Source organism: Vigna unguiculata, chromosome 7, assembly GCF_037176805.1.
Source record: "Vigna unguiculata cultivar grain cowpea cultivar isolate G323 ecotype 2 chromosome 7, ASM3717680v1, whole genome shotgun sequence".
Classification (NCBI taxonomy): Eukaryota; Viridiplantae; Streptophyta; class Magnoliopsida; order Fabales; family Fabaceae; genus Vigna; species Vigna unguiculata.
Window position 1 is genome coordinate 31652336 of NC_140798.1, and position 24764 is coordinate 31677099.

Genomic DNA, 24764 nt, shown 5'->3' on the forward strand with positions numbered 1-24764 from the left:
GGGTAGTCTTGTGTTGTTCTTGCATTCGGGTATTTAATGCATACAATTGTTTGTGTTTCAAGACATGATAGAAATTAAGTGAGAAATTAAGATTTAAATTTATAACAAAGTTATTTTTTTTAATTTAATGAGGACAAAACTATTTTGAACTTTATTTTAAATTGAAAAAAAAATATGTTTGTAATTCTTTTTTTTGTTTCTGACTTTTCATCTCACCACTCAAACAAAAGGCGAGGTGGAGTGAATAATATATTTTTTTCAAACAAATGTTTGCCTCATTTAAAATTTTGAAAACAACAATCTTTTCTTTTATTTGTGCAGAAACTAAATACAAAATTACTTCCTTTTAAAAAAAATTGTCATAAGGTTTCAAAACAATATATATATATATATATATATATATATATATATATATATATATATATATATATATATATAATATAATATAAATAATTCATTTCATAAGTACTAACTATTTATATTTATTTTCTACCAATCGTCAATATAATACTATCAAGAACATATAAGTAATTTAATATATAATACAAATATTTTTAATATTCTTTCTAATCACATTAATCCTATTTATTATAATTTTTTTACTCAAATCTAATCACTTTTTCATAATCAAAATCATCCCACTTTCTTCTCTCTTTTTCACTTTCAATCAAAATCTTCTCACTTTCTCTTAATCCGAATCTATTTTTTTTCAATCCAAATCAACATCTCGGTTTCTTCACTACTTTGAGCTTTACTTTAATAGTTTATATACTGTACAAAAGTGAAAACCCTTAAAAAACAGCTATTATTCCAGAAATACTTAAATCACAAATATAACTACTAAAGAAAACAAATCTAAAAAATCGATATAATATAAAACTATCCACAAAATAATTTCATTGCTGAATCTTGTAGTACGAGGATATTTGGGACACATAAAAAAGAGTTATAATGACATGCATTATTCTAGAAAGAAAAATAATAGAAAACATTTTCCTGAGAGCAATGGAAACCTATAGATAGTTAGATGATAATGGTGGAAATAATGTGCAATAATATCAGCAAATTCCAAACAGACAAAGGAATTCGGAAAGAATAATGAATAACGAAACAAACAATAAGAGATAATAGTTAAAGATTAGCAGAACCACTCCAAGAATGAAGAAAAGAACAAATCAGAGTTGCAGTCAAGACTTTAAATAAGGAAAATATATTAATCGAGAACATGATATGACTTCGAAAGCTTTCATATACATCCTTGATTTGGGTTGGATTTTGTTAGGTTTGATTTATGATGTTTGATTTCACGTATTTATATTGTAATTGACTTGATTAACTGATTCAAGTTTTTTGTGGTTACATTACTTCATCTTCCTCATATTTTCAATCTTGTCAATGGTCCATCCTTGATAAAAGATTTTTTCCATCACGAGTGCTTTTTTTTAAGGCAATATTTTGTTTGAGACGTTCATAAATTTTAATACAAGGTTTTTTATCAAAGAAAATTCGAATATCAATAGATATTTTATATATATATATATATATATATATATATATATATATATATATATATATATATATATATATATACACTACAACAAAAATCACTTTAGACAACAACATAAAATTATGATATAAATTATAAAAACCGTGGTCTAAAGATTAGACTACAATTTTTTAAGCGTGGTATAGGTGAGTGTAGCTATAGGTAATAGACAACGGTTTTTAGTATGACAATATTTTTAAAACCGTTGCTTAAAATTCTCACAATAAACAACAATTTTACATGTTGAATGTATACCTTACCTATGTTTTTAGACCACATTTTTACTAGTTTTGTCCACATAGTTTAAAGTAACAATTATATAATCATGGACTTTCATGATATTTATACATCATTTATAAAAATGTTGTTTATTATATGTTTAGGCTACATTTATTTAGCCATTGTCTATTTTAGTGTGGTCTAAACTATAAATTGTTGTAGTGATATATATATATATATATATATATATATATATATATATATATATATATATATATATATATATATATATATATATATATATAAAGATGTTAATATTAATAGATGGATTACATATGTTTTTACTCTCTATACTTTGATATATGAAATTGTGTTAGGAATCAAAGTCTGAGTCTAAGTCCCACATTAACCAGAAATGAGAAAGTAGAGCACCATATAAGGATCAAGGCCCATAAACCCATCGTCTTAAGGTTTTGGGTTGAGAGTGGTACAGTGCCTTATGTGGTTTGGCTCAGATCTCACTAGTGTTGTATCTCCCCAGTAATACCCCTCCTTATAACCCTAACAAGTGGTATCGAAAGTCTTCCTGACAGTGTGGGTCAGATAAGCGTGTCTGAAATTTTAATATATTTTGATCTTTAAATAGTTTAGTTATTTGTATTTTACATAACTTTTGAATTTTTCAAATTTAATAATCTTTAAAGTAATAATTTGAATAATATATTTTATGCTGTATATTTAAAAATTAAAAAATAAAATGAGCATATTTAAATATTTAGTAATTAAATGTTAATATAAAACAATATTCAGAAAATTATTATATAAATGTCGATGTTTTTTGAGGTCAATATTAATAAAGATAAATTATGTAGAAAATAAAGTAAAAATAAAAAGAGAAGAGAGATTAGAAGAGAGGAGAAAAATGAGACAGCCTGTAGAGATCTTGAAGGGGGAGATAACGAAGAGAGAAGATGATGAAAACAATAAAGAGAGGAAAAGGAGATAAGCAACAGAAAAAGATAGAAAATGGAGAAAGAAAATAAAAAGGGAATATAGGAAAGGTGAACACAGAGAGTGAGAGAACACAAAAGAGGTGAGAGAATAATGGATGTGAACAAAATTGTTACTTTTTTAGTATTTTTTTTAAACTTTAAGTAAAGAAAATATTCTTATAAATTTATAAAATTTCAATTTTTTATTAACTTTTATATCTAAATAAAAATTTTAACCATAAAACACTTTAATTTAAAAAAGAAAAAAACAGATTTCGCTTTTAAATTTGTTTTACATATAGGTCATGGAAAATTAAGATATAAATTACATATTTTATTTGTTTAAGAAAATTTTAAGTCTTTATTACCCAAACTAAGACATGCATATATGGAAAAATTAATCGCCTTATTAGTTCAAAATCAAAAATAGGTTTAGTTATGTTTTTTGTCGTCATTTTCGTAGCAAAGTATCGATTTGATTCCTTTATTTTTTCTTATCTCAATTTGGTTCCTATTTTAACAAATTCGATACAATCAAGTTTTTTCCATTAATGGTACACTAAAAGTATAAAAAGGGTATCACATGTCAGTTCCTTAATTTTTTGATTTTTTGATTTTTTTTAATTTTTTAAAAAATTTTAAAATTTGTCACTTGTCCACTAACATCATGTCAAAATGGCACAATGTCAGCGTACATGGCAATTTTTTTTTTAAATTCAAAAAAATTCAAAAAATTTAGAAACTGATACGTGACACTCCCTTTAATGTTGTTACTGTACTCCTAACGGAAAAGACTTGATTGCATAAAATTTCCCAAAATAGGAACCAAATTAAGATAAGAAAAAATAAAGAGACCAAATCGATATTTTGCTACAAAAATGAGGACCAAAGACATAAAATTAAACCTTAAAAATATTATCATTCTAAAAAGGATAATGGTTTTTGACCATCTGATCCATTTTTAACTCACTACTTCAATCCTCCTTATTTATTTTGATTTTCTTCGGTAGTGTGATGTAATGATATAAGGATGATTGGAGTGGTAGGTTTAAAGTGTGTCAAAAAAAGTGAGGAAAAACATCATTATCCTTCTAAAAAGCCTGAATATTTTAATTATGTATTCTTATACATTAAAAATAAAATAAAAATATTTAACTACATATTTTTTGGAAATAAGTAAATAAATGTGATATTTGTACATCTATGATGTACTGATACTTCAATTTGAGTCACATATTTGTGTTCAACACGTATCCGAGTTCAGCATGTATTTGTGTCTGATACTTTAGGATACTTTATCGATACTTATTAATGAAGTATATAATTGATGAAGTCAAAGAAAATCTTTGAATAACGATAAATTTTGGTGATAAAAAATAATTAGTCATTACAGTGACTAATTTAGGTATCAATTTATAAAACATTATTGGCAACTAAAATAGTTTAAAAAATTATAATTGGTCTCTAAATTGATAACTAAAACAATTTCTATTATAAATTAGTTTATAAATTGGTCACTAACATTAGTTATCAAGGTTTTAATTTAAATTTATACAATAACAATTATATATTTATTATGTTTTTAAGAATTATTATAAATTTTTTAATATTCATAAATTATATTCATTTTGTGACTTAATGTGAGTCATTAATTATTTAAAAAATATAACTATTAAAATGAACATATATGTGAGTTGGTTAAAGAATTAATTAGAAGTGCAACCGGAAATATGAAGATACACCTGTAAATTATATGGTGAAGAGTATTTGTAAATTGCAGTGCATTTTGGTCGGTCTCATCATTCACATCCTGGTAATAATATAAATATAGTTTTGAAGTTGGGGCGTTGACAGAATTGATGATGTTGCATGAAGTAATGATGTTTTCCTTACGACATAGATCTCCATCACTTGGTCTGTCTCTAAGCCCAAACTTCATCCTCTGAGCGCAGCAGAATAAAGAAATTGTGAAATGAGAGAAAGTAACAGTGTTGTGTTGTGATAGAAAGGAAACACACATGATGATAAGGTTGATAAATTGCGGCAATAATTAATTACCTGAGGAGAATAGTATTTACACTGTTGTGTTGGATTGAGTATTGTGGTGTGTGGTAATGTCCGACATGCCTTGCAAAACGCAATTTCATTAGTATTCTTTGGCAAGGGATTAGTGTAATGATGATTAGTAGCATCTCATCTCATCACATCAGTTGATTAAGTAATAAATTAAGTATTAATAGTGGGTTAAAGAGGGATTTGCCGACAACCAGTGTGTGGAGAACACGTGTGAAAGTTTGAGTTGATTAATTATGTTTTACGCTAATAGCAAAATGGTGTGAATGAATGCATGGTGATGATGGGTATGGTATATATATAATTAGTTGTACGGTCTAATCGAGGCCTGCATGATATGAGTACTTAGAGTGATTGAGGAGGGTCCGATGGATGGGGCCATGATGGGCATGGATGAGAGAGTATTTAATTGCATTGGGTCCTGTGTGAGGTATAAGCCATGTTCCAGTGGATGTCCCTTTCAACTTCCTCTGCTGTGCCCAATAATTCAAAGGAAACAACACTGCACACTTATCCTCTCTTTTTCACAATGCAACAACATATCGTCTTCCTTCCACACACATGTGTGTGTGCACACTCGACCTGAAGATCGTGACGTTACCTTCGATACCAAAAATTTATTAGTGGTGAAAGTAAATTAGAAGTGATGCTGTGGTGAAATAGAGATATACGTGGAGGTATGGGATAACAATAGACAGAGACTAGTAGGGGCAGAGGTAGGGTATTACAAAACAGAATCATCCGTAACAAAAATTAAATGAAATACGATTGCATCTATTAGGGGAATATGGAACCCCAAATCCCTTCTTAATGCTCTACTATAACTAGAGATGTGAAAATGAGTTTTAATTTATGAGTTAATCTGGTTCATCACGAATTTGAATTTTTAGATTAAAAAAGATTTAATTTTTTTAAAAGTGGGTTGAATTTAATCTGACTCACTTAATCTATGAGTTAAATGGATTCGAGTCGGATTAAAGATCGGTTGACTCACTTAACCCACAAACATTTTTTTATAATTTAAAAAAAAATTAATAATTATTTACTACTACTAATTATATATGTTCACAATTTCCATACTTTTAAATGTTATAATGTTGCTCAATAATATTTGAATAGTTTGAATGTTTAATTAATTTGATTGTCAAGTTATATAGGTTGATACTTTAATCTTTAACTATAATCTTTATAATAAATTATTCAAACAACCGCCTTATAAACATTTTTTTCTAAATTAGCATGACAAAAATGTCTAGTTTTTTTATTTATATTTTGTTGAATAGCATGATAAAAAAATGTGTAATATTAGCTATGTTTTCTTGGACTATATGGACATTTTCTTGGAAACAATTCATCATATATTAGTGGTGAGCATGATGAAAATATTGGTTATTGATTTTACTTGATTGTCATCTCATGGGTTACTTAAAAAATTATTTAAATATTTGAATACTTAAAAATAAATACATAAATAATTTTTTTATGTGGGTTTGTGAGTCAATCCACTTAACCCACCAACTCATGGTTGGTTAAACCGGGTTACAAAATTTCTAACTTACTATAAAATAAGCCGGGTTGAGTTCACTCATTCTCAACCCGGTTCATGGTGAACCAACTCGTATGAATCGGGTTGACTCATTTTGACATGTCTAACTATAACAAAATTAAAACGAGTTTTCACAATAACAACTACAATAGATGAACCATCTTTCATGTTAAATCCTTCTAACTTTTATTCATATTAATCTCTTTCTTGCAAATCCAAAATGTCGTATGATGTTTAATGTCAATGAATAAGATATTTTTTCCTGTATCTTCATTTTAAACTTATTGATAGAAATTGTTTCGTCTCGTTGTAATACCCTTGTCATTAATTAGTTGCAAGCAAACTATTATTATCTCATATACAACAAAACAACAAATCTTATTTTGATTGACCAACTAATATAAACCTTTATTTATGACTCTTTAAAATCAAATGAAAATACGATGCCATGAAACTATAAATAGATTATTAAGCTTGTAAACCAAGTGCTTACCACCATTAGAGAAAAAAAAAATCTACAAGTTATTTCATGTAAACCTTTTTCTTTATATTCCTGTTGAAAAAGACTGTTTTTACAATGTAACTCGAGACAAAAATAAGTCATTGAAGTCATAATTACATTAAGATATTTTTTTCTTAGATATAGGAAAAGAATCCTCTATACAATAAATTCTTTTCCTCAAAGGCCTTTGGAAACAAGTCTTGTCTTATATTTTTCAATGTTATCTTTGAGTCTTTATTTGTTTTTAAAAATTCATCTACGTTCAATGACTTTCACATCGTTAGACAACTAATGAAATGCCTAATTGGAGCAAGAATTAGACATGTAACTGAAATGGGAATTAAAGGAATTCTCAATGTGAAAGTTGACAATTAATGGCACTAAAAATAAAAGATCAAGAAAATATTAACAAACTCAAGAAAAAAAGGTTTTAAAATGGTGATTATGAAGTTTAAAAGTTGATACTTTAAATCAATAAAATAAGTTGTATCTACAACACCACCCTAGATGAGAAACAACCTCGGTTGGGAATAGTCCAAGTGTGAGTCAAAAAGAGTCAAAGTCTCACATTGGATAAAAAGACAAAGTTAAATACTATATAAGAATAAAGGTCCATAACATCATTGTCTTAAGGTTTTTGTGTAAAACTGGTGTCAAAGGTTTTTGTGTAAGACTAATGTCAAAGGTATAGAACCTCAATCTTCAATGACTATAAACGAGAAACCATCAAGTTAAAGTAGTTACACAAGTAAAATGTATATACAACTTTCTATACAAAATTATTTATATAATTTTTTATTTTCTTTTGTGAGTCTTGTTAAGGAAAAAGTAATGAAGTAACGCATAGTTAAAACGAATGATTTAAAATCAATTTATAAATCTCATTTAAACTTATTGTATGATTATGCATAACAATAAGTATTACATAATTGAAGAAAACATTTATGAAATAAAAAAAAAAGACAAAGATTAAAATTAAGAATCTAAAATCTTAAAACTAATAACAATGCGACACATGATAATGATGGAAAGCTTTGAGAGCAAACAATAGCGTTTGTTAGAGGATCATGAGATTGTCTCTCTTAAATTAATTGAAATAGGACTTGGTGGTATCAAATACAATTTCTGAAACAGTTATTTGTACAAAAGAGTAATGTTTTTCCGTTTTTGGAAGAGGATATTTTAATCCTTTGGGAACCTGATTATTTAAGGGGATAGTTACTGCCTCTACATGTGCATTTGCAAAATGGGGTCAAATTTGGTAGTACTAGGCACCCTTATGTTACACCAATAACATTACATATATTTATTATTCTTCATTTCAAATCACTTAGATTAAAAAAAATTGTTTTCATTCAATGAAATTATAAATAACATGTCATTTTCTCATTTCACAAATTTTCCACTTTAAAACACATTAATTTCATATACATCAACTGTTATGGCATGCTACACAAGTTCATTATTTTTTATTTTATCAACTAATTAAAATGTTTGCTTCATCTTATTAACAATATTATATCAATAAATTGTTTTCAAAACTTGTATTGTAGTGTCCTTTTTTAAACTGATGTTTATTTTCAAAAGCTACCTACTAACTTCTTTTTTTACCCATCTTTTGTCTTTAAAATATTTTTTTACTAATTTTACCCTTTTCTACCTTTCATAATTAAGATTTTATTGCATCTTATTTCTCTTCTCCAGCACATAAGATCGATTTAATTTTTTTTGTGGTTTTCTGAGTTTTTTATGATATATATATATATATATATATATATATACATGTTTTTTTATATATATTTTTTTGGATATTTTAGCATAACACCATTAATTTCAACCACTATATATCATTTACATTAATAATTTTATTCTTTTAGCATACTTTAATAGTTTAATTTTTTTTTTTGTATATTAAACCATTATTCTGTTTTATATTATTTATTCTATTCCTTTCAATATTATATTTCAAGGTATTTTGACCATCACACTAGTTAACCTAATGAAACTAATATGCCTACTATTTTATTTTAAATTAGCTTAAAATATTTTACTATAATTAAAATAACAGATTAGTAAATAACACATTATAAAGTTCAAAATAAATTACAAATGGAAATACTAAAAAATACAAAAACAAAACAAAAAACTAATTTTATATAAAACATCATATAAACATGTCCATTTCTATTATTTTGTATTTCATTAGCTATTTTGGCAAATAACTTCGATAATAACGTATAATACAATAATTTAATTTAATAATGTCAAACTTCTAATAACAAGATTTTTTAACTCTTAACTAACTTTGTTTATTTAACTTAATTTTTGAGTTGATTTTAAGCTTTTATTGTTTCTTGGAGAGCAACATGAGGTGGGCAAGGAAAAGGTGTATGTATGCTTTGACTTGTTTAGTAAATAAATAAAAAAAAAAAAAAAAAACTAACCACACAAATGTGTACATCAAGTAATCTACGAGTTTGATTTAGGATAGAAAAAATTCAATTTACTTTTAAATGTACATCAAAATAAACTCTGACTTACTTAATTCGTGAATTAAATAAATTTAAACTGAATTGAAAATGGATTGACCAACTCACCTCCACAAATCTTTATTAGTTTTTTTTTTAATCTTTTTTCATAAGTTTTCTTTTATTACAATTATTTAATACTTCTATTTATGTAAGCTGTCAATTTTTCTTTTTTTAAAATAAATTCAAAGATCAAAACATCTTTAAATGAGTCAATCAATTAACTCAACCAGTGGTGAGTCGAACAAAATTATAAAATTTCTAGCTCTTCAAAATATGAGTCAAGTTGAACTGAATCAATATTAACGCAATCCCTGGTTAGCCAACCCATTTGAATTAAGTTAGGTCCTTTTACCAACCTTACATATATTATAAATTATTTTTATTTTTAATTTTTATTATAAAGATCTCTGATTTTTATTAAAATTAAATGATTTTTTACTTTATTGCATTATGGTATAGAATGAGGTGGTGGTGCTACGATGTGTTGGATTATTAATATTTGGCATAAACGTCAATTACAAAGTAACAAATGTTTTAATGAAATAAATCTAAAACAGTATAGACAATAGTTGACTAGGGGAAACAACTCATGTGCATGAATATGATAAGCTCGCCAGAGTATACATTAGCATAATATATATATATATATATATATATATATATATATATATATATATATATATATATATATATATATATATATATATAACGATTAGGATGAGCCTAATATCTTTTCCCTTTTCAATTTTTTTAGGATTATGTAGTTTCTTGATTCGTTTATTATTGAATAATATATTATAGGCAAGTTTATATGACATTGATTGGGTAAAGGAGGCCAATACAACAGTGTTGTCATAAACAGACAACCTAAATATAATATTATTATTACAAAAGAAAAGACTCTCATATTCTCCTTCGTTTGGAGGTTTGTTTCAAATGTTCATAGTCATATTTTACGTTTGTGCCTGCTTTTATATACCAATGAACATTTTTTATGTCTTTTGAGAGAAAAAAAAATATATAGGGTTATGCCTTTGGCTGTCTGTTTGTAAGTATGCATGCATATACATCCATGGAGAATATTTGCTTGACTTCAAACTTAAGTTTCTTATAACAAGTTTCATGTATATTATTTTCAATTATGCTTAAAAAAATTGAAGAATGTCTATGATTAAAATTAATAAATGGCTTATATGCCGGCACATAGCACTAACTGCAAAAGGTGAAATATTTAATTTAAAATATATAGCAAACCTTCAGTAGCAGTCGCCAATAGTAGAGATATATAGATCCTCATTGTTGTGTGTGATGAGGGGTATGTTTCCCAACAATATGTTAATTTATACTATTTTAGTTTCCTGTGTCTTCTTAAATTTCATCGCTTTAGTATGAAAATAATAAAAAATTACTTAATTTGAGAGTATATGAAACGAAATTTACATTATCTCACAACATAATTTCGTGAATGTTAAATCATTTTTCAAATATGATGCACATGATATATACTTTTATTAAACCTAGATAGTGTATGTAAACTATTCGAACAAGTTAGATAGTCACACACAGTCCTGAATTTTAACTATTATTGTTCACCTCTTTCTAAAAAAAAACATTGAAAATGTGTAAGTTAGGGAATTTATCATGCTTCTTCGAGATTGGGGCACTCTTCCACTTTGGATGGCTAGGACTGCGAAATGAAAACGTTCCAAAGGAGATTTGCAAAGGGGAAACATAACTTTGGAACTTAGACTAGCTATTTTGACATCTTGAAAGAGGGTACTCATCTTTGGCTTCCATTTTTTGCTCTTGTTCTTATTCTATTTTGTAAGTTTTACTTAATAGAGACTTAAACTTATTTGTTGGGGTTAAATGTAATTAACTGAATTTTCATGTATTTGTATTATTAATATATATGTTTCTCCATTTCAATAGTATTTTATTTCTTTGCTTAATGTTTGTTCTTCCTCAATCACTCATAACTTGATAATTAATTTATATAGTATTGGAAAATATCTTGTGTAATCTAAAATTCCAACAAAGTACCTATTGGAAATTATATATAAGGATAAAATATGATTAATTAGTAATCTTAGACTTTTGTTTATTAAAGCATGCTTGCTTTCTTGATGATTTAGGGGATGAACGTGAAATTTGGAATGAGCTTATAGAGGATGCATGAGAGTGAAGTAATGAAGTCTAATCATAACAATGCATATATATGCTATGTTTATTTATTATGCATGCCAAGTGTTCGATAAAAATACCAAAAAGAATTTTGTATGCTTTTATGTAGGGATGTCAACGGAGCAGGTAAGGCACGAGTAGTAGTTCTCTCGTACCCTACCCGCTGGATAAATATCTATCCCGTACCCGTACCCATATCTGTCGGGTACCAGCATATTTTTTTAATATCCACAGATATCCATGGGTACCCGCGGGTATTTACAAAAATAAAAATTTAATATTTAACAACAAATTTTAACTATAAATTCAAATAAAAATACAATGCATAACATTTATAAATTTTAAATAAAGTGCAAATAACTCATTTAAATAGTGTTGAATGATAGTTTATAAATAAATCAAGATTTTTAAAAACCAATTGATTAAAAATAATCCATTCAGAATCAATGTGTTAATATGTTAATCAAATTTTTTAATTTTTTTTAATTTAAATGAGAGTATAGCGGATACAGGTATCAACATGTACTAATACTATGATACCCGTACCCGCCTCGTTAACATGCGAGTATAAAAAATATCCGTACCCGTTATCTGCAAGTATCAATTTTTAATATTCATTTTCTATCCGTTGCAGGTTTTATCTGCGTATACCCACGTGTACGGATTTTTTTGACATCCCTAGTTTTATGATAATTGTTTGTTTAAACTAGTTATTGATAGCAATAATGGTTTAGAAGAACGATAAATATTTGTTACTTGTTACATTAATAAGTATTTATTACTTGTTACATTGGGATTGGTGCATTGCGTAATTCTATGCTAACACTAATTCAATTATATATTTATTTTTTTATTCAACCCAGAATTTTCTTTTTAAATAAACTCATGTGATGAATTTTGACATCTCAACTATGATGACACTAAAAAAAATCTATCAATTATTTGTCATTATATGAAATTTTATTAAAATAAATACAAAAGTACAAAGCATGGAGATCACACCTAATCCATGATAAAAAAAAATTACACTTATCAAAACATAGATAAACCATACAAGTTATGAAAAAAATTTAAATAAATACATGGAGATAAAATATTAAATCACTTAAACGACTCTATGTGAATAAATGTCAAATTAGTTAACTTGTCAATACAATAATTTTTCACACGAGAAATATAAGAAACTTTGAATTAATTATATTTACAAAAATACAAACATAGGTGTTATAATATAAGAAACTATGACAAATCGAAATAGAACCATTCTCCAAAATCATAGTCTCCAAAATAATATTCACTTTATTTGTGATTAGTTCAAAATAATATTATCTTTTTAATTTTATTGAAATACTTTGGAATATATATATATATATATATATATATATATATATATATATATATATATATATATATATATATGGTAAGAGATATCTTAATCTACTAATAAAATGATGAAAATTATGCATTTTACTTTATAAGGTGCAACAATTTATAAAAGGATTATTTCTTTTAATTATATCTTAAAATAAATAAATAAACTATTAAATTGTTAAAAGTATCACCATACATAATTTTTTAGGTAATGATATTGTGATCCATTTTTTTCTATCCATTTTTAACCCATCACTCTAATCACCTTTAGATCATCACATCACACCATTATAAAAAATCAAAATAGATAATTGAAGAATGATTGGAGTAGTGAGTTAAAAGTGAGTCAAAAAACAGTGGGTCAAAATATCATTATTCATTTTTTTATCTATCACTCTATGAATTGTTAAAAACATTCGATTGTTAAAAGTATTGAATAATAATATAACACATTATGAATCACATGGATCCTAAAACTAAATAGAGATTTACTATAGAGCTATTTTGAGTCATATGCATGGATCCTACAATTACATATGCTTCAAAATATTAAACCAACTTAAAAATATAACAAAAAGTAAATTTACTCTCTTTTAGATTCTGATTGACCAAAAGTGTATATCTCTTTGTTGTGAATCCATTGATGATTTCTAATCGTCAAATAGATAAGAGACTAATTCAAAAAAAACTAAAGAGAAAACAATAACTTTTACTAGATAAAAAATATATTTTATTATCATGATCCAAAATTCAATATAATATAAAATGCATGTTTCATATTCTTTCTTCATATAACAATATTATAGTGGATATTTAAACTTAAAACTTTTGATTATAATAATTCGTTAAAAATATATATAAGATATATAAATATTTTTTAATTAAGTAATCATAAATAAGAGTTATTATATATACATATTCGTAATTTAAGATATATAAATAGTTTCTAAATTAAATAATTATAAATAGGAGTTTCTATATATGCATATTCATAATTTTTAATTCAAATTCAAAATATAATCTTTATAAGATAAAAATTAGTTCTTAAGATTTTACAACTGCATATAAACATATATTATGGTTTAAGCGAGGAGAAACTCAAGAACAATTGATGTTGATAATATACATAATTACTATAAGTCTTCACTCAAGTGACATTATCGCGTACGGAAACTCAAGTGATATACATTTTAATTGTCTTTTGTAATTTATTCGAGTGAGATAGTTTCGCTTAAGCAATATTTTAAATGTCTAACCATTGTTAGCTTAAAAACTGAGTGTAATAATGATATAATCTTATTTTGTAATCATTTGGATGATTAATTGTTGTATTCGATTGTGATATAAATTCAAATGAATTTAACTAATTTGTGATTATATGCATTCAATGTATATTTTTGTGTTTAATAAATATCTACTTATTTAATTAATGGTCTAAATCATCTAGATTAAGACATTAGATGGAATTCTTGCACACTATAACTTTTATTTTTCTTCAAATAAAATAAATCATGATTTCAATTTTACTTAAAGATAAAGTTATTTCTTAATTTATATTTTATTTTTTTATTGATTACTCATAATAAAAAGTTACAATTATTTGTACAATATTTTTCTAAAATGTAATTTATGTTGAGTATATAAATTTTATAAATTAATAATATAGTTTTATTGTACATATCTTAAAAAACCAAGTCTGCATCGATCGAATCCTCGTACTAGTTAGCTATTCATATTTATATTAATTCCCTCGCTTTCACCTAATTTTTTTTGTTACATATCATCATCTTATAAATTTTAGTATTTTGAGATATTAACGTTGACGAAATAGAAGGCAGTAATGAGTGAATCAAGGCCATACACAAACAACACATTGCTGATTTTAATCCATTACGTCTTTATGATTATTATTTTCAAAAAGTGCTATAAAACTGCATTACATTTGATATTGATAACAACAATTTTCTAAACAAATATGATTAAAATACATTTTTATCCCAATTTTTGTCAAGTCAAATCAGTTCTAATTTTGTTTTTGTGATCAAATAGGTTTTAATTTTGGTTAATTTTGTTCAATTTAATCCTTTTTCGGTAACCTCATTTAATAATGGTCGTAAAAAGTGAGGGTCACATAACACTTCGTGATTTCTTTTATAAATTTTTATTTTTTTTAAATGTTCACGTGTTAACCCAGCAATGTGTCACATGTCATAGTCAATTGTTTATATTCAATTTAGTTTTTATATTTATTATTTTTATTTAATTGAGTTTCAATTTTGTTTAAAATTGAGCAATTTTGTTCCTCTCGAAATTGTGGCTAAATTTAATTTTTATATTAAAATTCACATTTTTTATTAAATATATTAAAATTCACATCATTATAATTTTTATATAAAAATTAAATTTGGTCTCAATTTCAAGAGGAACAAAATTGCTCAATTTTAAATAAAATTGGGACTCAATTGAACAAAATAACAAATATAGAGACTAAATTCAATATAAAACATTGACGATGACACATGACACGCTGCTAGGTTGACACGTGGACATTTAAAAAAAATAGAAAAACCACGAAGTGACATGTGGTAGTTACTATTCATGGCCGTTAATAATTTAAATGGTGTTAGCAAAAAAAGGACCAAATTGAACAAAATTGACGAAAATTGGGATCTATGTAAGTACAAAAACAAAATTAGGAATGATTTGATAAAACTTACAAAAATTAAAACTAATAAGGCATTTTAACTTATAAATATCATATAAGAACTTCTATCGGAATTTTTTTCAGATGACGTAAAACTTCATGTTTGGAAATAATTAAAGAGATTAACCAGATCTTGGGATGACAATGCGAGACAAACCAATCAGGTTAGTTTGTAGTGAAAAACGTGGGGTGAGTTGGCATTTTAACCCCGTTAACACGTATAAGTCCAACTTACATAACCTGTAGCCCGCACAGTCCTGGAATAGGCGGGACAACCCGCATAACTTTTTGCACATGTAATTTGATTCAACTTTTTTTGTATATTTTTTGAAGTTGCACATTTAATTTGTTCACTTCGAACTAACACTTCATTTATTATGTTGTACTTGTGTGAGATTGATAGGTAAATTTTGACCACAAATTCATGTATGCTATATTTATTTGCTAAATAAAATAAAAATATTTAATTATTCAAACAAACATGTTTGCGGATCCATTGATGGGTTAGTATTTTCAACTCACATCTTTAACGTGGAATAAGTTTAAATGGGTCGAACTGATCTACTTTGCCATATCTAATGAGATCTCTAACGTATAAAAAAATATTATTATTTGTTTTTATAAATAATAATATGTATAAAAAAATACAGATGTAACAAAAAGATATAACATATGTTAAGTTTATGATATGCCACACGCGCGTGCATATAAATATGGCCTGGACAGCTAATGATATGCAATAATGCTGGGTTATCCTTCCCTGTTTTTTAATGTTCTTCTCTCAGTTGTTTTTTACTTTTTAAGTATATGTCACTATGATGATTTTCATTCTCAATTTACCTGATTAGGATAACGTTCTTTCCCTGTTTGAGTTTTATGTCAACTTGAACAGAATATTCTTTCCAATTTTATACATAGAAGGTTTCTTAATTATGATCTTGTCTGGGATTTTAAGAAAAGTAATAGAAAAGATGCAGAAAGCAACCACAAGGAGGCAAAGAATATCATAAAACACATAAAGAGCTGCATCACAACCCGTAATTTCTGCTTTAGCTTTATGAAATATAAAATATGTGTTCTCTGCATTTTTATATGTTAACAAACCATATTTAACATTTGAAAATGAAAATAAACTAATTTGTATGCGCTTAAAGTTTTTGTTATTAATACTTCTTCTTTTTTAGGCATAAACATCAACATGTTATTTCTTTGAGAAAATAACAATACAGCGTAAGGGCAAAAGGGTGTAAGGTGTTGAATTAATTATATACATTGCATGAATGGATTAGAAGTTTGGTGAATACGTAATTATAGATAATTCCTAATTTTTGAACCGACAAATTGAGGTACTGGATGAAGAAAAGAGCGTATATTTAACGGTTCGAATGAGTTTGTGTCTAATTAATTAGAGAAAAAAAATAGAAAGAGGAAAGTTTAAGTTGATTTGTGGAAAGAACTATTGCACATGTGAAGACCATAGATGCCGGTGGGATGGTTGTGGAGTTAATGAAGTTTTAATAAAAGCATTATAAAATTAATATTAAGTGAAATCACTAATGCGCCCAATAGTTAGTTGTGAATAATAAAAGTTTTCCTTAAAAGTGGTAGGTTAATTATTGAGAAAAAAGATGTTTTGTAAAATACAGATACAACCCTAAGCTATCAAAAACGGTTAGCACCAGCGTTGTACTAATAGCAATATTTTCCAAACTCCCTACCTTTAACCTATTTATCTATGCGTCTACGTGACCAACATCACCAAATATAACTCAATTTTATTACTTTTTCGCACTTACTTCCTAGAGTAAGAGTCAATATTTTAAATGAGTGCGGACAAAAGGAGAATTCAGAGTTCGATCTCCAAAACGGAAACTATGATAACAAGAGAGTAATCTGCAGCAGCCGTTGGATTTCAACAGATAAAGGATAACAAAACCATGCATTATGTTTTACGGAAAAATTGTTCTTTCCACGTAATGATGGAACTTTTCAAAGAAATCATGACATGGATGAATCGCACATAAAGCTCAAAGAGTAAAGAAGAGATAGGTCCTATTTTACTTGATTTTTTCAGACACAAGTTTTGCTGCACTTGCAAAATGGTATTTCGCATTTCGCTTTTCACAGACATAGACGGCCCGAGACTGTAGCGTTTGACAAGTAAGTTTTGCTATTAGATTGCTTTCTTTTTCTTCAGGAGTCTATAAAACAATTAATTCAGGTTTTTCAATAATGAGGACTCAGCAGGGTAAGATAAAAAACAAAATTTCTTCCATTATTTTTTCCAAGTGTCGATTTTTTATCTTCATTTTTTTTTCCCTTACACTGTCTTCAGTAGATTATTATATCAGCAAAGGTGTCCCACCATTCCTGCAAGAGACATCAATGCTCACAGCTTCGAAAAGACATGGTGTACACTGTTTGAGGTTTCAACCTCATTTTTTCACCTTGTTTGAACTCCGACCTATACACAACAAGAAGTCCTATTTCACATTGTTGAATCTCTATCAGATAGATCAACCATATAATTGTAATACATTTAATTTAAAATAAAGAAAGAAAGAAAGAAAATACGGGGAACCTTGTTGACTGTGACCTCTCTCATGGGGCCTCGCTCTTATATTAGTTCAACTTCTTTTCTCAGCTGCCAGTTCATTTTCCTTCTTCATATCTTCTCTCTGGCTGTCACATTCTTTCTATCTCAGCCCCCAATAGCTTTTGTTCACTGACACTTCTCGTAGGAATAAACAAACTTTGTGTTAACTGAAAAGGTTTGAGCTTCTCTCCTCATTTGGCAATTAAGGGAAAAAAAAAAAAGAAAAACTACAAATGGGAAGACACTCTTGCTGTTACAAGCAGAAGCTTCGGAAGGGTCTTTGGTCTCCTGAGGAGGATGAAAAACTTCTGAGGCATATTACAAAGTATGGTCATGGATGTTGGAGTTCTGTGCCTAAGCAAGCAGGTGATTAATTCATCCAATTAATCTCCTTTCCCATCTAATCATAAATACAAAACTCTTGTTAATCTCTTTTTCAATGTATTGCCAGGTTTGCAAAGGTGTGGTAAGAGCTGCAGGCTTAGGTGGATCAATTACCTTAGACCTGATTTAAAGAGAGGAACATTCTCACAGGAGGAAGAAAACCTTATCATTGAACTTCATGCAGTATTGGGGAACAGGTAATTCTAACTCTAATTCAGTCTCTCTCATGATTTTGAATTAATGAATTCTCCCTTTTTCCTTTTCTACTGTGGCTATGATTTACCTTCTTTTTGCTTCACATGCATGTTATCCTGTGCTGTCTCAGGTGGTCTCAAATTGCGGCACAGTTGCCGGGGAGGACTGATAATGAAATAAAGAATCTGTGGAACTCTTGCCTGAAGAAGAAACTGAGGCAAAAAGGCATAGACCCTGTCACACATAAACCACTGTCCGAGGTTGAGAATGGAGATGAAACTGGTAAGAGCCAAGGTAAAGCACCGGAAGTGTCCAATGAATTGAACCTCCTGAAATCAGAGAGCTCCAAGTCAGATTCAGCTTCCTATGAGCAGAGAACATCAATTTCTCCGAAAGCCTATGCACCCGAGATGGATGGTTCCTGCAGCTCCAAGATTTACTGCAGAAGTGACAGCAATTTCGTAACCAACAACTGTTACAACAAAGACTTGTTCCTGGAGAGGTTTATGAATAGTAGCCGCCAAGAGAGCTACAACAGTAGTTGCCAGCCCTCAGATTTGATGGGAAATTTTCCAATTCAGATGAGTTATGCAACCAATGAGTGTCTCCCTAATGATTCAAACTCTAGTCATTGGTTCGGCCAAACTGGAAGGCCTTTCGATATGAACTCTGAATTTCCTTTCAATGCTGCCACTTCTATTAATCATCCTACACCTACAACCAATTTGTTTCTTCCTAATTCTTTTTGCTACAAGCCTTCACTTGCTGTTCCTTCTGACAGCGTTTCAACAGCCTATGGATCTCATTACTGGGAAGGCAGTGCCTCCAACAATAGCAATAGCAGCATTAGGAGTAATAGCAGCACTGAGTTGAGAGGTAGCAGCCCCTTGAACATCTTTTCTTCTTGGGGATTGGCAGAATGTAGCACCTCTACTACTAAAGAGGGACAAATTCATATGATGGAGAATCATACAGAAGAAGCTAAGTGGGACGAGTACCTTCACAACAACACAATCTCAATGCTGGCTTCTGTACAAAATCAAGCTCCTGAATCCTTATGCAACCAGATAAAAACATCCATGCATTTGGTACCTGATACTTTAGGGGCTATGTTACCTCATAGCACCAAGCAGCAAGAACCCTCTCAAACCTCTAGTATCTTTTCCAAGGACATCCAGAAGCTCAGGGCAGCCTTTGGACACATGTAAAAGAATTCGAGAAAAACAAAGATTTTATTACAAGGTTGTTCCGATTCAAGGGATTGCTATTCTTAGTACAGGTGTGTGAAACCACAGATTTTGCTCTTATGTAGGTCTAATACAAAACAATCATTTCACCTTCTTTTCTTTTGTTTTTCACTTTGTTTACCATTTGTGAGCCAAGCCATCTGTGTTTACTTTCTTCTTCTCGGGTGTGGGGTAGAATTACAGAATAAGGGTTGCTATTCTGTCTTCATTCTACTCTTTTCTTTCTTTGCTACACTGTAACCGCTATGGTGCATTTGCATGTCCAAGTTCCAGCCATCACAGATGTTTTTATTGGTCCATGCAAAGTTTCATTTTCATTTTGATGCCAGGGACAGAGTTACTTTACCTGCAAACAATTTTCAGAATCTCTTCAACCGGGTATGATCTTGTTTTCCCACTTTCATACCACTGAAAATGACACCAAACTAGTGTAACCAGCACTTTTACCAATCCAAGGTTCTAATGGTTGTCCATCGTTTTCCAGACAGTAGAATAATATATTCACTCCCATAGTTGCCTCGACACTTTCCCTCTATGCGAGTTTTGGGAGTGGATCCTTTCATGCAACATGACAAGTCTTGTCAATCAGGAAATTTTACATCCATTTCTTTTCTTATTATTAATTCTCATACACCCTCCCTTATTTACTGTATCCCAAGAAAGAGATTGACACCACTTACACTTACACATCATTTTGTCGTGTGAAATTTCAATATGGGAGAATCTATTAACGTGAGTTTTACTTTCACCTGCGCAACGAGACCGTTAGTTTTCCTTTTGAGAAATTACAAGTGAATAATAACTCTGCTTTCCACGCGAAGAAAAAGACAGGTTAATTTGAAAAGCAAAAGAGAGATTAATTTTAAAAAAGAAAAGAAAAGAGGGATAATTATTAATTTTAGGTGGATATTCTTTGACATTTGAAGACGCAGAAAAGACTAGAATGGTGAGGTTTGAAGAAGTTAAGTGACAGCACTCATAGGTACCCCTGAATTCAAAATCGCTTATTTCCGTGCAATCAGACAAGAACTTCCAAGCTAACAAGGGCCACATTAGCCATACCCCATGTCTTCTACTTCCTTTAAGACACTTCAAACTCCAAAACATTATCCTAAACATCCCGTTGCAACCAAGACCTTCCTAAAACCTTTAATTCTCAAAATTATTTAACATAATCATCATCATTAAATTCAAACTTCTGCACTCATGAAACTAAAATTAACAAGTAATCTTCGGTAAGGCACATGAATTATAGAAAGTAAATGAAAAGTCACCAATTCTACGGGGATACCTAACTTAGAAGACACAGTTTATGCACACAGAGTCAGCATAGCTGAAAACATAACTACGTTCAATAGGGGTTTTTTCTCTTCTAAAAAATCAACACAGCAATGAATGAAGGGTAAGTGAATGAAAGAGCCTAGGGAGACACGTCCATGACGGTGACTGTAGAGAGGAGGAGAGAAGATAAAAATAAAAATTTGAATTCGATCTGATTCGATGTTAGTTGATGAGTAAGTTAAACAAATTGATTAATTGACTCGTTTAATTGAAAAAATTATAATTTTTTTACTTCCGTCTAAAAAAATAAATTATAATTATAATTAAAATTTATATAAATTTTAATGCAATTACAAAATAATATTTAATTTTAAATTCAAACTAAAATTAAAATAATATTAGATTTATAGCCGAAAAAAAAAATAATCTAATCCAATCTAAATTCAAAAAATTGTGTGAACGAGTGAATTGGTGAACTGAATTTTTAATAAATCGAATAAAAAATTAATTCATTCTAAAATTTATAAAAAAATTTCAACTGAGCCATAATCCTATAGGTCAAATTGATCCAAAAGTTTTGAGTCACTTTAAGATCTCTAAAAAGCATAAATTAAAGAGTGGATTCATTCCAACGTTACATTTCATTTGTAGCTAATCCATTTAACTGGCTGTCAGTAACTAACTAATAAACTATTTTTTATCAATTGACGTTATGTGTAAGTGTGTTCAATTTTTTCTTATCATGATGGAACATGATAAGAGTATTATTATTATAATTATAAAAGTTAATGTAAATAACTTATATTTTTATTGTTGAATGTTATTTTAATTTTAAAAAACTGATTAAATTTAAAAAGAAAATACAAAAAGTAATTAAATTTAAAAAACAGTCATTTAAAAAGATAAAATTAGTAAAGTAATTATTTTAATTTTAAAAATGATATTTAAAAAGTAAAAGTAAAAAAAATATATACACATAAAAAATAGTTGTAGTACATATGTTATTAATTTTCTCTCGGATTATTTAGATATTAATTTACTTCTTACTAGTGTGAAATAAATATGTACTCGTAAAAAATAAAGGAAATATTCATAAATATTTTATGTGATTTTCTTTTTTTATCTTTCTCTCCATCAATATGACATGTAATAAATGATGAAATAGATAGAGATATTATGAAAAAAAAAATTATTGTGCAAATTATTGTATGTACTATTATCCAAATTACATTTTCACGAAAAAAATATCAATCTCAATTATATGATTATTGATTAACAATATCAATCTCAATTATATGATTATTGATTAACTTTTATTTGGAAAAAAAATGTTCTTTTATGGTACAAGATTATTAGTAATATGTTATGTGGTAGGTCTTGCGTGAGTTTACTATAATGAGTTAGGGAACCTATATTTATTTGTAACAGAATAGATTCCTAATTCTTATGGCTTTATAATGTAGTTTTTCCTTTGAAACTTTGCACAATATTAAGACACAATAACTTAGAGTAGTTTTTCTCATCCTTACAATTATTGAATGGATCCAATGTTGTCTAAGATCTAAATGTTCTAATTTTTTTTCTTATCATGTAAGAATTAATCAATTACTGATGTAGATGTCACTGTATATTGAATTTTTCTTATACGTTTGATTAATTTTATCCATCTATTCTTATATTACAAGTGACGATGAACATTGAAGTTCTCTTTATTATAGATATTCTCGTTATCTTCTAACTAAAAATTTCTGGCTCAGCAATTTCAAACTATTTTTCTTTTCTATACATGTACACATATATTTAATCTTTTAATTATCTTTTATCTCTAAATTGAACTAATATTTTTTAATAGAAATAATTTATACTTAAAAATAATAGAATGATTTTATTCTATTATTGTCTCTTATATAAATATAAGTCAATATATTTTGAATAAGATCATTTTAAAATATTGAATGATAAGTTAGTTTCTAGGAGTTAAATTCATTTTCATTAAGTCACTTCACATATCCTAAATCTTATGTATCACAAATTTATATCTATTTATTTTAACTACATTTCTTAATTTCAAATTTAAATTTCATTCAAATTATCAATTATTCTAAAAAGTTCCCTTTTAATAATGCTAGCAAAAACATATACGTATGTATGTTTGCATTTTTTTAATTTTTCATGAAAAAATGAGTTAGTATCAATAAAAAATATATAATTATTTTTTTAGATAGTTGTTAAATGTAAAATTATAAAAATAAAATAAATACACAAAAGAAGTTTTTTAAAATAACTATTAAAGACAAAAGAAGATATTTATAAGATAACACTTAAAGATAAATTATTTATAAAATAATTAATTTTTAAAATAAAAATTAAGAATAAAACTTGAAAAATGAAAAATGAAAAATGAAACGTCAACACTAATTAAATCTTAATAGTTTGTACAAAAACGATAATAATTAACAATAACCCTTGTCACAAAATTAATTGTTCATATATATATATATATATATATATATATATATTATATAAATGATTATTACGAATTTTAATGAAATTATAATTTATATGTTAAAAAATATTCATAATTATATTCCGAATTTTCTTAATGGATATGATATATTTGTCATTTTTGTTTTCTAAAATAATTGAGGTGAACTGACAAATGCAGTGACAAATCTTGGTTAAAAAATTTAAAGGTATCAAAATAATATACTCAAATTTTATATATTTAATTATTATTACTAATATAATAAAAGTATATATAATTTAGTATCAAAATTTTTGTATGTTTTTTCTTACAAAAATTATAGTTTTGAAATTGTATTTGATATAAAACCCATTTTAAATTAGTTTTTCTAATTTCATCTCTTTCCCTGGATATTCCCATATTTGAGCATGTTTTCTTACAATATGTTCCAAAAACTTAATATGAAATATTCTGCCTATAATTCAAAAAAATTAATATGAAACTTTTCACTTATAATTCTTTGAATTTTAAGAAATGTTTTTCTAATTCAACAATTGAATTTCCAATATCGTGCTTGAAAATAGGTGAAGAAGTAAAGTTGTATTGTTTTTATCTTTAAGGGTATCTTCCTTTTTATTAATTTACAAAAAAATGAATCTATTATTTTATTTTTCATCAATATATCTATTTAAAAAAACTAAAAAATAATTTATCAAAATATAATCAAAAATTGAGAGATATAATTACTAAAAAAAAATATGATAATCAAGTCACATGTAAAAAATATTATGAAAATACATATAGTACATAATTTTTCTTTTTATATTCATAAAAAAATAAATATACAAAAACCTCATAAGATGAAAAACAAAAACTAAATATCAAACTAATGTTTTTTTATCAAGATAAGGGAGAGAGTTACCTTTTCT

At 27.2% G+C, this 24764-nt stretch overlaps 1 protein-coding gene across 1 annotated transcript; it reads left to right on the plus strand.

The window, feature by feature from the left end:
- The first annotated feature begins 17884 nt into the window (after positions 1–17884).
- Positions 17885–20709, plus strand: MYB55 (myb domain protein 55). Its single transcript, XM_028080283.2, has 3 exons — positions 17885–18630; positions 18716–18845; positions 18974–20709. The coding sequence occupies exons 1-3, from the start codon at positions 18498–18500 to the stop codon at positions 20049–20051; spliced, it is 1341 nt and encodes a 446-aa protein (XP_027936084.1). The 5' UTR covers positions 17885–18497; the 3' UTR covers positions 20052–20709.
- Positions 20710–24764: the final 4055 nt, after the last annotated feature.

What these genes read in the sequence shown, in the direction of transcription:
- MYB55 (XM_028080283.2), top strand. Translation starts at nt 18,498, where the DNA reads ATGGGAAGACACTCTTGCTGTTACAAGCAGAAGCTTCGGAAGGGTCTT. An exon ending in TTCTGTGCCTAAGCAAGCAG is followed by an intron (nt 18,631 to 18,715) that starts GTGATTAATTCA and finishes ATGTATTGCCAG; the next exon opens with GTTTGCAAAGGTGTGGTAAG. An exon ending in CATGCAGTATTGGGGAACAG is followed by an intron (nt 18,846 to 18,973) that starts GTAATTCTAACT and finishes GTGCTGTCTCAG; the next exon opens with GTGGTCTCAAATTGCGGCAC.